This window comes from Haliotis asinina, chromosome 11 (genome assembly GCF_037392515.1).
Source record: "Haliotis asinina isolate JCU_RB_2024 chromosome 11, JCU_Hal_asi_v2, whole genome shotgun sequence".
Taxonomy (NCBI): Eukaryota; Metazoa; Mollusca; class Gastropoda; order Lepetellida; family Haliotidae; genus Haliotis; species Haliotis asinina.
Window position 1 is genome coordinate 44,909,298 of NC_090290.1, and position 15,910 is coordinate 44,925,207.

The 15,910-nt window shown below is 36.7% G+C and overlaps 2 protein-coding genes across 2 annotated transcripts in view; one reads left to right on the plus strand and one right to left on the minus strand.

Annotated features, from left to right (window-relative positions):
* LOC137255788 (E3 ubiquitin-protein ligase UBR3-like) overlaps nt 1-8,805 on the minus strand; it is a 46,461-nt gene extending 37,656 nt beyond the window's left edge. The window contains exons 1-5 of the mRNA XM_067793321.1: nt 8,399-8,805; nt 5,339-5,552; nt 2,472-2,608; nt 1,537-1,683; nt 194-292 (exon numbers count right to left, since the gene is read on the minus strand). Coding sequence (XP_067649422.1) covers nt 194-292; nt 1,537-1,683; nt 2,472-2,608; nt 5,339-5,552; nt 8,399-8,627 — 826 coding nt within the window. The 5' untranslated portion in view covers nt 8,628-8,805. The remainder of the gene's footprint in view (nt 1-193; nt 293-1,536; nt 1,684-2,471; nt 2,609-5,338; nt 5,553-8,398) is intronic.
* Nucleotides 8,806-9,674: 869 nt separating this feature from the next.
* LOC137256045 (transmembrane ascorbate-dependent reductase CYB561-like) overlaps nt 9,675-15,910 on the plus strand; it is a 41,531-nt gene continuing 35,295 nt past the window's right edge. Inside the window, exon 1 of the mRNA XM_067793718.1 lies at nt 9,675-9,746. The gene's annotated coding sequence lies outside the window, so the exon portion shown is untranslated. The remainder of the gene's footprint in view (nt 9,747-15,910) is intronic.

Sequence of the window (15,910 nt, forward strand, 5' to 3'; positions counted from 1 at the left end):
CCAGGGCCTGGATTTATGGAGGTCTTTTAGTGCCAAGATAGTTGAAAGTGCCATATATGTTTACATTAACAATCTTTGTGCTAAGAAAACTTTGAAAATCTTGCCCTGGTTCTTAAGACCACCTATAAAGGGTTGATGAGGTCCTAAGCATGCTCTGGAAATACTTTGACAGAAGAATGAGCAGATTCCTTACTCTGGTACTTCTCGAAAGTGGCAGGGTACGGCATGATCTCCCTTGCTTGTACGTAGTTCTTCTGGCTATCAACACAGTAGGGGTTGTGCGCTATTTTCTCTGAAACAAACATCAGAAGATCCATTAAACCATAGCTATAGTACAACAATTACTCTGGGATGCATACTAAGTTCCTTGATAAACCTGAAGTGACATCATCTGATTGTCACTGATCATTAGGGCTGCAACGATTCACCTAGATATCGATTCAGTCTCATTTTCGACAATGGACCCTTGATTTGATCACTTTCAATTCGATTCTTCCTACAAGTAGAAACATCTGATTTCATTTACCACTCAAAGTTGTCATTTTTAGCATGAAATCAACTGTCAACTTGGCGACTTCTGCTAACACTATTTTAGGAACAATTCTGATTGGACAATTAGAATACAGACAAATTAAAAGGATAGCCTGTCTCATAGTGCCTGAACCACCTTGTTCCTCCTCCTCCATGCCCTTTCTGCAAAAGCCCTACACAAAACAAATCTTGAGTTTGCCCCAATACAGGGTGCCATGGTACAGAAATAGTCTTAGCGCTAAGATTACCTAAAAGGTCACATGCAACACAAAACACAACTTGCAGATTCTAATTCCTATTGGTATGGACTTACAGTAACAAATTATTAAAAAAAATGCAAATCTTTAAAGTTGAAATACAGTCATCCATCGCCATAATGCAGGTCTTGGGGTCCACGGATGACCCCCCCCCACCCCACCCCCCCACCCCGAGTTATTAAACATCAGCGTTACAGTACCTATTACCTATTACCTAATGTGGAACTATTAAGGTCTAGGTCACCTTAGTGCTAATATTGCTCTGGACTTTTGCATGTATTTGGATTATTTGCGTTTACATGGTGTTATTTGTTTCTATTGAAATTATACTGACCTGAAAGAGAAACACAAATTTTGAAAAAACTGAAATCTCATTAAAGAAAGTATTCATTTTAATGTGTTCTATTTAAAAACTTAACAAACAAAAGACGGTTGCATTTTGGCTGTTCAGCATACATATATTCAAGATTGAGAGAGTTTAGTTTAATTCCGTACTCAGCAATATTCAAGTTATACGGCGGCGGTCTGTAAACAATCGCGTCTGAACCAGACAATCCAGTGATCAACAGCATGAGCACTGACCTGCACAAATTGGGAACTGACAATGTGTGTTAACCAAGTCAGCGAGCCTGCCAACCCAGTCTCGTTAGCTGCCTCTTACAACACACATGGGATACCGAAGATCAATATTCTAACCCTGATCTTTACTGGTCACATATATTCCAAGGATTTATTACAACAAATGTACCTGTAGTAAGACGTCGGTATTCTTGTTCACTGGTCAGAGTTTTGGCCATGACCAGTCTCATGGCTGCTCCCATATCAGTGAGGCTCTGCAGGAAGGACAGGAACTGTTCTGCATCATCCATTGTTACACAGTAGGAACTCTTCACATCTACAAGAGACAACTCAACTCAATAGCAATTCATTGGGCATTACAACACATACCTGAAATATTTTCCTAACCACTTGCAGGTCAATTTTTTATGGATTTCTGGACTATACTGACCCACTTAGATTTTAATGTGGCAGAGGAACAAAGTGTAATATGACACAAGAGAGTGGATAGCTAAATATGACATGGAATAACCTGATGGAGAGCTCAATGAGGACATCTACCTAATGATCCACTGATAATGCACAGCTCCAGATAAGATTCAGCTCATGTAGGTACTCTACCCACTGTATTTTTTGGAGTGGGTATTATGAATGTTGAGTGGGTATTTCATTTTCAATTACCCACTGCTTTCAAATATGTGGTTATTTCAATGATTTCAATGATTTCACTAACCTAACTACATGTCCTGGGGTTTGTATACTAAATAGGTATGTACTGCCTAATGTCATACCCAATCAAAACCAACTTAAACATAATGGAAATCATTTTATCAAAAAAAAATCATACATCCTGTACTGACAGTGCAACACTAGCCCTGTACTAACAGTCCAACTTGATAGCTAGCAATTAATGTCTTTTTCATTATGCAAGTGATAAGTATAAATACATTCTGTACGAATGTTTTTCAAACTGTTAGCGTATCAAACATAACACAAACCACAATTGGTATGCAACTTTTTCAAAGCAAAATTGTAAATGTTCTATGCATATTTTGCCCAGATACTCATCTTATCTGGATCTCTGACTGATAACAATTCAAATACAATTTACACTTTTGAACTGACCTGGTTTACAGTTGTCCCGGAGATAGTGGACGAGTCGGAGGAAGACCTGGGGCATCATTGCTTCTGCATTGACCATCATGTCTCCGGGCATGTGCACTGCATGTTTCTGTCGGTCAGGGCCATGGCGGGGGCAGAACCTAAACCATGACATTATTCATTTTAGGACGGACTCTAGTTTTAATTAGGTTTCTATTTGCATAACTTAGATGACAAAATTTGGAAATTTTAACCATAACAAGGTGTAGAGACAAGAAAGAGAATGAATCTTAGTATGCTGCACAATTATCATGATTATAGAGGTGACTGACAGGTGGTGATGTCAGGGTGGGGGCAGAGGTCGGGTCGTCAGAGGACAGCAAGATTTGATTCAACTTAGCTCATAGCACACGTTTCCACAGATGGTCATAGAGGAAGAGGAGAGCTGCATAATGTGAGATCAGATAAGTTTAAAAATATATAAGGATCAGGGATGCAATTATTCAGACTTAGTGGCAGTGGGGTAAAAGTTAGTATTTTCTGAAAGCTCACTCATCGTAGATTGAAAATATATATGTATTTACATGCTGTCATCCTGCCATGATATTGCTGGCATATTGCTGAAAGTGGCGTAAAACCAAACTCAATCTTCACAGTGAGGCAGTTCCTAAGAAACCACCGACAATGAAACTCCAAATACACAAATATGTGAAGACAATGAACAGGATCAAGGAGATGTCAATCTTCTCACAGTGACAGCATGTCCAGAGAGCTATGTCTCATCCACCAGTCACAGCTCACAGATGTGAATTGTCTCTTAGTCATTTTACGGAATGTCTGAATTCAAAATCTGACTGTAAAATATAGATATATAGATATATATACACACACACACACAACACACACAATGCAAGGTTCACACATGCACACTTGCAAGTTTGCACGCACATACACACAATGTAAGGTTAGTCGTTTTTCCATTTACAGTCATCCCTCGCAATAACACCAGTGAAATCCCGTGCGGATGGCAACTGACAGTGTTTATCATGCATATCCATTGTTTTTCAGATGCTTAAAACAAGCAGGGTTTTCTAAAAAATAATCATACCGCCAGTGAAATACAGTACTAACTTATTAAAGACAAGACATGCCATCAGCCCAGTACTTACAATGTTTGCTGTGTGCAACACACCATGCTATAGCACAGGTAAACAGAGTCATCTGAGAATGTAGGGTGTCAGAAAACATGTTTTATTTAATTAAATTCGATCATATTTTTATTCATTAAAACTGATGACAGAAACAAGGGAGACACCATGAAAGAATGGCATTACCTCATTCCATACGCATATAACTTCCGCTTGCCACATTGCTGAGGGTCCGTTTTTCGCGCTTACCGCGATAGCACCAATGGCCTCACACTCTTAGCAATCACGAACAGATTACAGCGTCGTAATCCACGAACTCAGAGACTCGTGTTACTGACTCATTGAAGTAATATTTAACAATTAAATGGCCAACATTTTGTTTTTTACAATCAAAGTTGCAAGTACCGTGGGAGGTCAGCGGTGACTTTTCAGACTGTCTCCTACGTAAAATGGAAAATGTACAGGTAACAGCCGGCGTCCATTATTATGTTAAATATGCATTATATACTAACCAGACAGCAATATATAATATATCTGTTACAATACCATGGAAAGTACGATTTTACTTGGCCTTTGTTCCACATTGTGTAATAGGTACTAGAATGTGCATGTCTAAAAAACCAGGGGGGTCATCCGTGGACCCCAAGACCCGCGTTATGGCGAGGAATGACTGTATCTTGAATTAATCTAAACAAGAGTCATCAGAAGATGACATATCCCCCCGGCCCCCAAAATGTTTGAAAGGACAAATAATCTGAGAGTTACTCATTGTTCTTTTTTGACTAAGTTTGAATTGTTTCCATGGAATTCATGAAAATTATAAATGCCATATATATGTAACCAGCAAAGGCACAATTTCATATATCTGTCAAGATCTGTTGAAAGATATGAAATGGTTTTCGAGTTGTGCTCTGGGAACGAAGCCCACCCCTCCATTTTGAGACTGAGTCCGAAACATTTCCATGGAAACCAAGAAAATATTACATCACAAAAACCTTAAAAAAACAAAAGGCACCACTTTGGGGTCTGCCACACATATCTAGAAAGTTTTACTAACAGATATTAAGAATTTTTTTAGTTCTGCTCTGGAAATGAAACACACCTCTCACTTTTCAGACTAGGTCCAAAACGTTTCCATGGAAACCAAGAAAATAAAACATCACAAAAACCTGTACATAGCACAAGGCACCACTTCAGCTTCTGACTGGTATATGTACCAAGTTTTGCAGAAAAATATTGAACGGTTTTTGAGTTCTGCTCCGGAAACGAAACACACCTCTCACATTTGAGACTATGTCTGAAACATTTCCATGGAAACCAAGAAAATAATAAATCACAAAAAACCTGTCAATACCAAAAGGCACCACTATAGGTTCAGATTGATATATCTACCAAGTTTTGCAGCAAAATATTGAATGGTTTTTGAGTTATGCTCCGGAAACGAAGCCTGCCCCACCACTAGACTAACACCAAAATGTTCCAAGGAAAAACAAAAAAATAAAAAAACTCAAAACTCTGTAAATAGCAAAAGCCACAACTATAGGTTGAGATGATTATATCTATCAAGTTTGGTCTAAAAATATTTAACAGCTTCTGAGTTATGCTCCGGAAACAAAATGATTACAAAAAAAATTCATGAGGGAAATAAGTATACGCATACTCATAGCATTGATCATTCATACCAAGGATAAAACTCAGACGACACAGACGTGACAGATGAAATGGGACATAATTGCAGCTCACCCTGAAGGATTCATGACACTAGTATCCCCACAGTCACAGGCGCCCCCTGCCTGGCTGCGGAACATGTTGTAGTCATGGCCCTCATGGTTGCCGGCCTGGAAACAGTCAGAGCATAGTGACATGCACGGAGAGATGCCGCATGTCCGACATCGGTACGCCACGAAGTGGGCTGTCCATACCAGGCCACATGTAACAGCGTTGTCATACTTTCGTACTGAAATGAGACACTATCATTAACAGCTTGCATTTGTTCGAGACTTCTCAAATCAACGGATTTTGAAAGTCAGAGTTCAGTCATCTTCTTTATTCTCCTATCATGTCCATACCACATTAGACTGGACAACATCAGCATGACTAGGATGATCAACATGTTGTGTCTTGTATTTTCCAACTTTTAAATTGCTATTGCTACAGGTTACCAATTTGCTGATCTATAACAGAGCTGAGTAATCGCTCAATAATCAATCGTAAATATAAACCACACCACAAAAAACACAAAAACTATTATTTTATCATGACAAATATATTCTATAGTTTGACCTGAAATGCATGCATTGTTTCGTCTGACAAAACATCCACTTGCAAAATTTGAGATAGATTGGATCATAAGATGAAAGAGCTATTTACAAAATATCTGAGATACAATGCCTTCAAATTTGTTGTAATTCCTTCAATTACTTAGGGGGGCCTGATATTGGCAGATACTTTTATGTGTGGAAAAATCTGACCTATCAGCTGATGTGGTTTCATAACCACAAAAAACAGCCTGTTGACATGTGACCGTCCAGTTACAACAAATATGATTTTTAGCTTAGGATGAAGCATTCATCAAATTACATTTAAGGAGTTTGATGGATCCAAACCTTTCTTCAGGTTGACAATAAATTCCACCTCACCTACACATCAAATTCAGTGTTCTGCGTCCCACTTGAAGAAACATGTTTATCTACATCAGTACAGCATGATACACATGATTTGCTTTTCGGTAGCTTTCATTTTGTCTGTCATATTAACACGATTAAATGGACTTACTTTCTCAAAAACAATTAGATCGGCTATTTGACGGGCATTTTTACAGAACTGACATGCGTAATTGCCATTTTGATTAGGTAGATGTGCCATTAAACTGTACCACTTGCACTTTCATCAGTATTTAGGGGAAAAAGATGAGTTCAGGCTAAAATGACATCACAGCAAAATGGCACCTGATGAAAAATGCTATAAAAGTCATGGCGAAAATGGCACTAAGTAATATTTTGATATTATAATATATTAAATTGACAGTCACAGTAATGTAGTAGATTGTTAATTGAGTAGTGTATTAATCGGTCTGCGTAAATGTTATGTTTTCTGCAGGTGAAGAAGGAAGCTGTTAGTATTATATATAAGTCTGGCGCCTGCATCATAGAGGAAGCTCAACAGAATCCTGGATTTTGAGCAGGCAGTATGGAGAGCTCTTAGGAAGACTTTGCCCATTATCCGCATCCATGGATGCTTGTTGCACTTGACACTGGCAGTTTGGTGAAAATGTCAAGAACTGGGAATACTGGTAATGTCAATAATTTGTATCACTCAATCATTGCTATATTATATAATAATAGTGATATGATTGAAATCTTTACAATTTCATATATTCATATGTGCATGTACCATTTCAGGTAGCTTCCATGGATGAAGTCAACATTCACAAGTCTGTGAGAAAGCCATTTCTTCTTGTGACTGATGTGAAAAGACTATTGGATAGGATATCTCAAAGTGTTCCAATTCACGGCAAGCTGCGACAGATATTAGACTGAAGGCGTACATACGCAAACCATAATAAGCTAAGCAGGAGGAGGTTTTCGAACTTTGGAATATGATAGGATAGCGACCTGTCCTTGTCACAACTACTATCAAAATGTGCTATTATCCATGGACCAATCATTTATTGAATTCATGCAATTCAGTAAGAGAATTATTGAAAAGAGTCTTAAAAGGATTTGTAATGTGTTATGATTATATGAATGTCTTATGTTGTCTATATTAGTTTATATTTGTTTATATTTCACAAAGCTACACAGTCTACATTATTAATGTAATGAACTGAAATAAAAAAATGAAAGTCAATGTCATATCTTGTTTTAAATATTGGTCTTGTTTTAGCCCATAAACCAGTAGCATGTTTCGACAATATGGTGCCGTTTTCGCCAAACAATTTTGGTGCTATTCTGCTGTGGTGCTGTTTTAGCTATAACCCCTAAAAAACTACAATAATACTGATCCCAATTTCTACAGTCAACTTTGCTCTGTTATGACCGGCATTTTAGAAGCTGATGGATAATAGAAAAGTATAATAGTTTATGGATGAGAACTTCTGTATTTCTATTACCGTTTTCACGCTCTTGCTTGAAAACAATATAAGAAGCTATACCGAAATGTTGCATCATAGAAATAAAGAAGTTGTCATCCAGAAAGTATTATACTATTCAATCAACTTTGCCTCACACTAATCCAACAACTGTCAAAATAATTTGCATTTACAAAAAACACAATACATGCATTTTGTTATGATTATATTTGGACGCTGAGCTTGAGAACAATGTAAGAAGCTATACTGAAAAGTTACTCTATGCAATAAACAAGATGTTGTTTTCCATAGTATGCTTTGCTACACGACACCACTCATTTACTACTGTAGGTTCAGTGTAAACAGTTATCATAATGCTAGAAAAAAAAACAGAAAAGAAATAACTGTAAATTCCTGTCAATTGCCGATATGACTGTGCATGACATAAATAGACATGGCTGACAGCCATCTAGTAAGACAAATATCTCCACAGTATATGGTACCTACCATTTTGCAAAATTTTAAATCTGATTAGCCTCGAGATACAGGGTCGTTATTTGGTTCGTATTTTTTGTTTTTGTAGTATGAGTCAGAGTTTGCCTGTGTAAGCAGCACGTACTCAACTAATTTTGTAAGTTCAATTTACGCCATTACATGGGAATGAAAACGAAATAAATTTAATCTTTAATTTGTGATTTACGCCAAAAAAAGTGATCATGTTGATCGAACCTTACCTGTCTTAGCAAATTCATCGAATGTTGAACCTCCTGCAATCAACCACCTACACCATTCCAAAGGTTCCAAATCGTCAATGGGTTTCTGGGGTGCCAGTAAATGTTCCAGAAAATCGTGGAATTTCTGCAGATTGGCCTGTCTCGCATTTTCCCCTTTGAAGTACGTTGCTACACTCCTTTTGCTGCGTTTCAACAGCGCTGATCCCGATGGCGTATCATTTCCAGCCATTACGAAGATGCCATATGGGCTGCTTGAGCAGATTTCACCTATTATATCTCCTGCAGAGTGCTACAAAGTGTTGTCAAAGTGGTGACTTAATTAGTCTGTATCAAATAAGGACAATCTGCATCTTCCCACTCAATGTCAAATGCAATAAGCCATAACAAGAACCAAAATAAACGCAACTTCCGGACGAGTGCGCGCCATCTGGGGAGTTTGCGGGGACAGACAACTCGTTTATTTATAAGATGGATTACAAAATTGGTATCAACAAGCGAAATATGATTGTTCAACTGATAAAAGGATAGAACAGTGTCCTTGTTTTCACCCATAAAGCCCAATATCTTGCTCCCAAATATGAATAAAGCATGAAGTTGGCATACCACAGTCTTTCTAAGTTTAAAACCTGGACTGAATTTCTGCTTAAGAAAATACGTTTTTCAATGTATGAATGATAATCACTACAAGCAACTTGTCTCTTTTATGTAGATGTAACCCACATGTTGTTCAGTTTAATTGTCTTGTTTGTTTGGGATGTGTGAAGTGGATAAAAACCAAAGCATGTCGATTTGGGTAATACTGAGTTAAAAGGTCATAGATAAAATTTTCATTGCGATCGAATCTACGAAATACACGGAACCAAATGACTGAAAGGATGGCGAACTTGTGATGATGTTCTGAAGATGTTTTGGATTAGTACTAACGCAGCAGTATGTAATGAATCTCTTCTGATCTTACTATTTTCTAAAGGTTTGGCCCATACACACATTCTCGCTATATGTTTAATCACAACTCGATTTTAATAACAAAATCTAACATTGTCATTATTAACACGAATCCGACATTTTTCATGTGTGATATATCATTTGTAAGTTATATCATTTTCTGTCTGTTATTATCATGCTTAAAATGCACCAGTCCGTTTCAGCCTGCACTCCAACGCCTCTCCTCACAAAACGAAGGTAAATGACAGGTGATGCGTGAACACGAAAACACTGAAATGTTTGGGACAGTGTGGTTTATTACTATTCATTAAATGTTTGGTTAAGACTTTCGAGAAAACTGAAAGCGGAAGTGAACAATTTTGGTGCTGCCAGCTTCGGAAGGTTTTCTGTCACCAGGGAAGCGGTGAGTGATTTTATAAAATGTTTTGCTACCGTTTTCGTTTACCGACGATCGGATTTACAGTGAATGTCTGCATCCATGTATTACACAATTTGACTTATCTATTACGACTTAGAACGTATGGCGATCAGCCTTGCTAAAGTCTGCATCTGTGATCATGATGTTGTTAATATGTAAACCAATATTGTTTGACAATATTGAATGCTGCATATTAATTCATGTATGCAGTGAATTCATCACATGAATTTTTAACAGAATTAGTATTATTCAAGCATAATTTAAAGCTATCTCAGCTTTGAGGTTAGAAATGATGAAGTTACAGCTGACAATATTGTGGTGTCTGATAGCTCATTATTATGCATGGATGGTCCGGGACCATCTGTCACGTCAAGAATCGGACACTATCAAAGAGATGACGTTTATTTCAGTCAGTTTTAATGAAGACACGTGTCACGAACTGAAAATAATTGTTATAAATATGAGATAAACGTCAGTATTCCCAGCCAATATCATAGATAATGACATTATTATTGTGATACTTCTGGTAATGGGATTGTCTTTGTCTAACAAATTCATAATCTGTTGTGATGTTATATATAACATGCCTACTGTATTCTGTGAACAATGGACAATGATGACAGATGAGATATACTATACTTTTCTTCCATTAGCTTGTAGAATAATTCAGAAGATTAAGTTCTTTGTCTTGGGCAAAAAACAGTTCCTATTATTTAACCAACTGATTTCACAAAATAGACCAAGCATTTAGACTAAGAAAACTAATCAACCTATGGAGATAGGACTAATATTTTCACCCTGTTTTATATTATTAAAATATAAGATTTAATTTAATTGTTATTGAAATTTTCAAATGATGAAGTCAAAGTCAGATTGTATTATCTGGAAGTGTACAGTGTAATTGCTTATATTTGTTGCTGTTTGACTGCATCTTAAATATAGCGACCACTCAGAGAGCACATGGTCAGTGGTTTAATCCTGGCCTTGTCATTACAAAGTGTATTTTGTTGTTTCCCTTACTTATCTCAGAATTATGGGGAGAATACAAGACCTCTGTTGCTGTCAGAAATGTATGCTTTGTCAAAATCAGAGTGGAGTATCCTTGAACTTGACATAAAACCCCATTTCTCAGACCATTGCTTTGTCACCATTTAATCTTTCTTATTGTTAGCTGTAAGAAAAAGAATATTTCTAGATGAAAGAGACAGATGCTTGGTGTCCAGTTTGATATGGGATATGGTTGTGAATTTTGTTTTGATTCTATGCAACACCCTTGTCAAATGGTAGACGTTCATCTTTCGTTTGGAGAGATATTACAGATTTTGCAAGTGAAAAACTGGTTGGAAGGTGTGAAATGAAAATGCATGAAGGGATATGTTGAATCCTCTAATAGTTTATTTGGAGAGGCAGAGCGCCAGATAAGGAGTGTAATTGCATATTTTACGCACTAAAAATCACATTTACTCAATTAATGACAAATCTGGGAGTAGTATGTATTATGTATTATGTTCTACATGGGCCGTTGGCCTTTATGCCAAATAAACTGAATCTGAATCTGGGAGTATGAAAAAGACACAATCACTGAAAACCGAATAGGTCTATGATACCTTGCGTACTTTACTCAGTTAACTAACTTGGCCTGCGTATGATTCGTCATTGCACCCAAACTCTACAACAGTATTAGCAAATGGTAGGCGATGCCTATAGAAATTATAAATATGCTGTTATAGCTGTAGCCACTGTCCACAGTTTACTATAATAGTCACATGACTTCCATGTTGACAGTTGAGTATTTGAAAATGACTGAAAACTATTGTGCAGTATAACAACTTTAGTCCATTGAGAAGCATGTATATTTATATATGTAGGAGAGTTATTTACCCAGTAAGGATAAGAAACTCTCTGTAAAAGTACTCAATTCTTTAACTTAGTGGGAGTTACTCCTCAAAAAATGCAATTACGCATACATAAACAGACATGGGAGTAAATACCAAGTTGCTTGAAGAATTATCTGGAGGTCTGGAAAAGTAATGTAGCATTACAGTTGTTACTGTCATAAATTCTTGGTTTTGACAAGAACATTTGTCATGATTTTGAATCTTGAATATGTAGTGTTCCTTGTCAATGCAGTTTTAGCATTCTTGTGTATCGTTTATTTTCACAGTTTGGGTGGTGTGCTTCAATCATGCATAAAACATACAAGCATCAGTGTATCACAATTCTATTATGATAAGTATCTCAAATGCATTTGTCTCAGTGGCCTCTATTGTTTGAGATCAGATTGAAAATGTTACAATAGTGAAATGGTCCATGGTATTTAGTAGCATAATATGGATTATACTGGCGTTTCCTATTCTCTGACTGAAAAAATAATACAAACTGTTCTTTACTTATGTATGCTTTTTGTTTTTAAATGAAGAGATTCCCCCTCTAACATCTGTATCTATCAATTGTTTGATCAGGTGTGTTATTGCTCTTGAGCTCGATGGAAAACAAGGTTGTCTGTCGCTGACTTTGCAAGGCGTCTCCCATTCTCACGGCATAACAAGAAAGTAACGTTATTAGGTGTAAGGAAGGGGAATCCTGTCGGAAAGGGTGGGGGAAAGTTTCAATTTTTCCAAATTGGTTAAAACTCACAAATATTCGTTACATTGCAACATTTTTATAATTCACAGACTTGGACCACTTCTTAGTTACTGGTCAGTGATGTAAACAACCACTAAGTATCACGCATCATTGATCTCAGCAGAAAATGTGTTTACCGCGAGAATAGGAAACCCTTGAGAACAGGAGATGGCACTATAAATGATAATTGTTTGTTTTGAAGGATGAAGCTAGGAGTGTGTTGCAAAAAAACCAATCACTTGCAAGCGATGTACAGTGATTTGCCTGACTGCTAACATTCAGCTGCTTGCCGTCACCAGTCGCTGAATGAGGTGAACAAGAATATTTTCACTTGATCAGCTGGGAAATTGTCAAAGGCAGCTTACATCCCAGCATCATCAGTTGGTTCTACTCGTTTCGTTTAATGTAGTCATCACCAATCATAATTCATCACTTGTTATCGAGACTCGTAACATGTTCTTCATCAGGGCCAAGCGAGCAAATGGTGATAGCTCCACCATTTTGAAAATGAAAAATGCTCAGAGATGTTGTTAGCCAGGTTAAGTTATTCATTTGCTTACTCTAAGCAATTCCCGGCTTGCAATGCATCCTAGCTGTTAAATGGTACAGGTTTTATTGAGTTGTGTGTTTATTCAAGTTGAGTGTTACTGTTAGTGAAACCACCTGTAAAATCACGTTATCTGTGTCCATGAGCGTTGTGTGTTATAGCCTGTAGTGTTGATGGAGGGGTATGATAATTTTAGGGGTGAAACAATATAGCATGGTATTAGTAGAATCGCAGTGTTTTGCCTTTGGTTCGGTATACCATTATGCAATCCAAATGTTTGTTGTTTCCGTTTTTTGTACCATCGCTTTATTATGACCTTTTAAAACCTATATAAACTTTTGCCAAGATGTCCTGTAATCAAATCATTTTGTCAAAATCTTTAGCGCTTTCTCTTGTTAGTTTTCTGCATTATAATCATATCTCACAGATATTGAGATGAGAATCAGATATTGTCACTGTCAGCGTGACATAAGTTTCATTATTAAGCTGCAAGTATGATGAACATTTGTATGGCCATATTTTCATGATTAGTGTGTTATAACTTAGCAAATTGGAGAAAATGATGTGTTTACATGATGACCCTATGAAAATTCATTAGCCAGTTGGGCCAGTGACTGTGGAGATTTACTGGCCCAACCAGATTTTAACTAGCCATGTGGTCCAGAGGCTAATTTGCACACTGATGCCAATCTAGTTTGAAATTATCCATATGTGAAGTGATACAAGAGTGAAATGTGAATTGATGAAGGATTTGATATTAATATATACATAAAACTGAGTCTGTATGGAATATCCTATTGCTTGAGAATTTTATCAGTGCATCGACAGTGGTGAACCATGGCCTTCAGGCTTGATAATGAATTCAGAGCAGTGGGGTAGCCTAGTGATTACATGGTTAAAGCTTTCGTTCATCAGACTGAAGATCCAGGTTCGATTCCCCACATGGGTACATTGTGTGAAGCCCATTTCTGGAGTCTCTGTCGTCATATTGCTTGAATATTCTATACTCACTCACTCAATCACCTACTGATAATATACTTGTCAGTAGCATAACCTTTAGTCATCATCACTGAAAAAAGTATAATAATTTAAAAGTTTAATGTTTTATGTAAAGGAAAACAGGGAAAACGTTCTTCGACTTAGTGCTATTATTTATCTTTTTCAAACTCAACAATATACAAGTCATAAGTGAAAATCATATTTCCCTAGCTAATATCATCAAGTTTCTGAAGACCCCATCAAGCATGACAAGACAATAAACTGCATTAGTGACTATGGTTTCAGCCCTTGCTTAGAGGTATGCCTTCACTATAATGCTTAGTAAGATTTAATCAGCTGCTTATAATACCACCTGCTGGGAATGACAGTGTGGCTCTCACCTAATGGTGGACAGTAACAGTATGGTTGAAAAGGAAAATTGGGAGCTGCACTAACATGACAAAGTTTTAACTTAATAACTTAGTCATTATTTCTAATTTTTGTTTTTTATCAAATGTGTTTGTTCGGAAGAAAAAATAAAAATATGAGGCTTTATAAAAATATTGTGTTCAAAATAATTTGAAAAATGTACCGGTGGAATGGGCTGTGGTATGTTTCTGAGATGACAGGTTTTGTTGAAATATGTCAACTGATATCTAGTCTCCGAAAGAAGAACAGTTTTAAAATATACTCATGGAAACAAAGGAGAGAACATTTGAAAAAAAGTATAAGTGTTCATATATTCTTTTCCAGGTGTCTTTCAGAAGGTATATATTGCATTGTGGATGAAACTTTAGAAACAAAGGAACACGTGTACTTTGTACTTTCCCTTGTTCCCTTATTTCTTAGCATGAGTATAATTACATGTATCAAATACTATAAAAGTAGACTCAGAGACATGCAGACTGGAGGTATACATTGTACAATGTAACAAAATAACATTTTAGTGGAAGTCGTGGTGGCTGAGTGGGCTAGATGGCTGATTTTGTGTGCTGGCGATTAGGTGCCTGACTCTGAGGGTGCGGGTTCGAATCCTGGATGGGAGTCAACCAAAGAGTACTAGAATTTGTACTTTACTAAGAAAGTGAAATCCCAAATGTGACATGGTGCATTTGACCTCTGTCTAAATGGTATTGTGTAATCACAACATTTTTCTGAACCATATTAGCAATCACTATGTATTAACTTTCAAGTTTCAAATCTGCGATAAATTCATCATCAATGTGTATTAACTTTCAACTGTAGCATAAATTCATCATCATTATGAAAGTAGCATGTCAAGTTTTTCTTTTCTTTTGCTTATGCTACACAGTGCACTTGTGCTGTACCCTTCCCTGTGATTGTGATGCCACATGCATTGTGACATTATGACACAGTTATGATATTGGGTCGAGTCATAGCATCAACTGTCAGTTCACCTGATGAAAGATTCTGAAATGAGCCCCATTGTGTTTCAAAGAGTTAAAAGGAAGACTTATCCATAAAGATCTTGGTCATATTTTTTCATTTTTGTTTGTTTCGGGTTATCTGGCTTTCAATACCCCTGAGAAGAATTTAAAACCAGATGTAACATTGTTTTTGATTTCATTTTTATAAATATTTATTAAGGAGATAATTTTATATCTGGAACATAATCTCTAGCTTAGGGTTGCAGAAATGTAAGTAAACTGAAGTTCTTCATGACTCATTGACATTTCTTTGTGTTATATAAACATGATAAGCAGTGATAACATCAACAGATACCTTGTCAGTTCAACAGTAGTGTTAAAACTATTCAACATATAGTTATTTGACCCAGACACAAGTGACATTGAGACGTGCACCTGTTGAAAAAAAAATCCCTTAATCATGTTAATTGTGTGGTGCAAAGAAATAAATTTTGTATAGATTGTCATGTTCATGACTGAGAAGAAATGTGTAAACAATTTGCCTGGGTCATCTCAGTTGTATCTCACAGTTGCGTGAGGAAATGTCAAGTGCTTTTCTATTTTTAGAACTG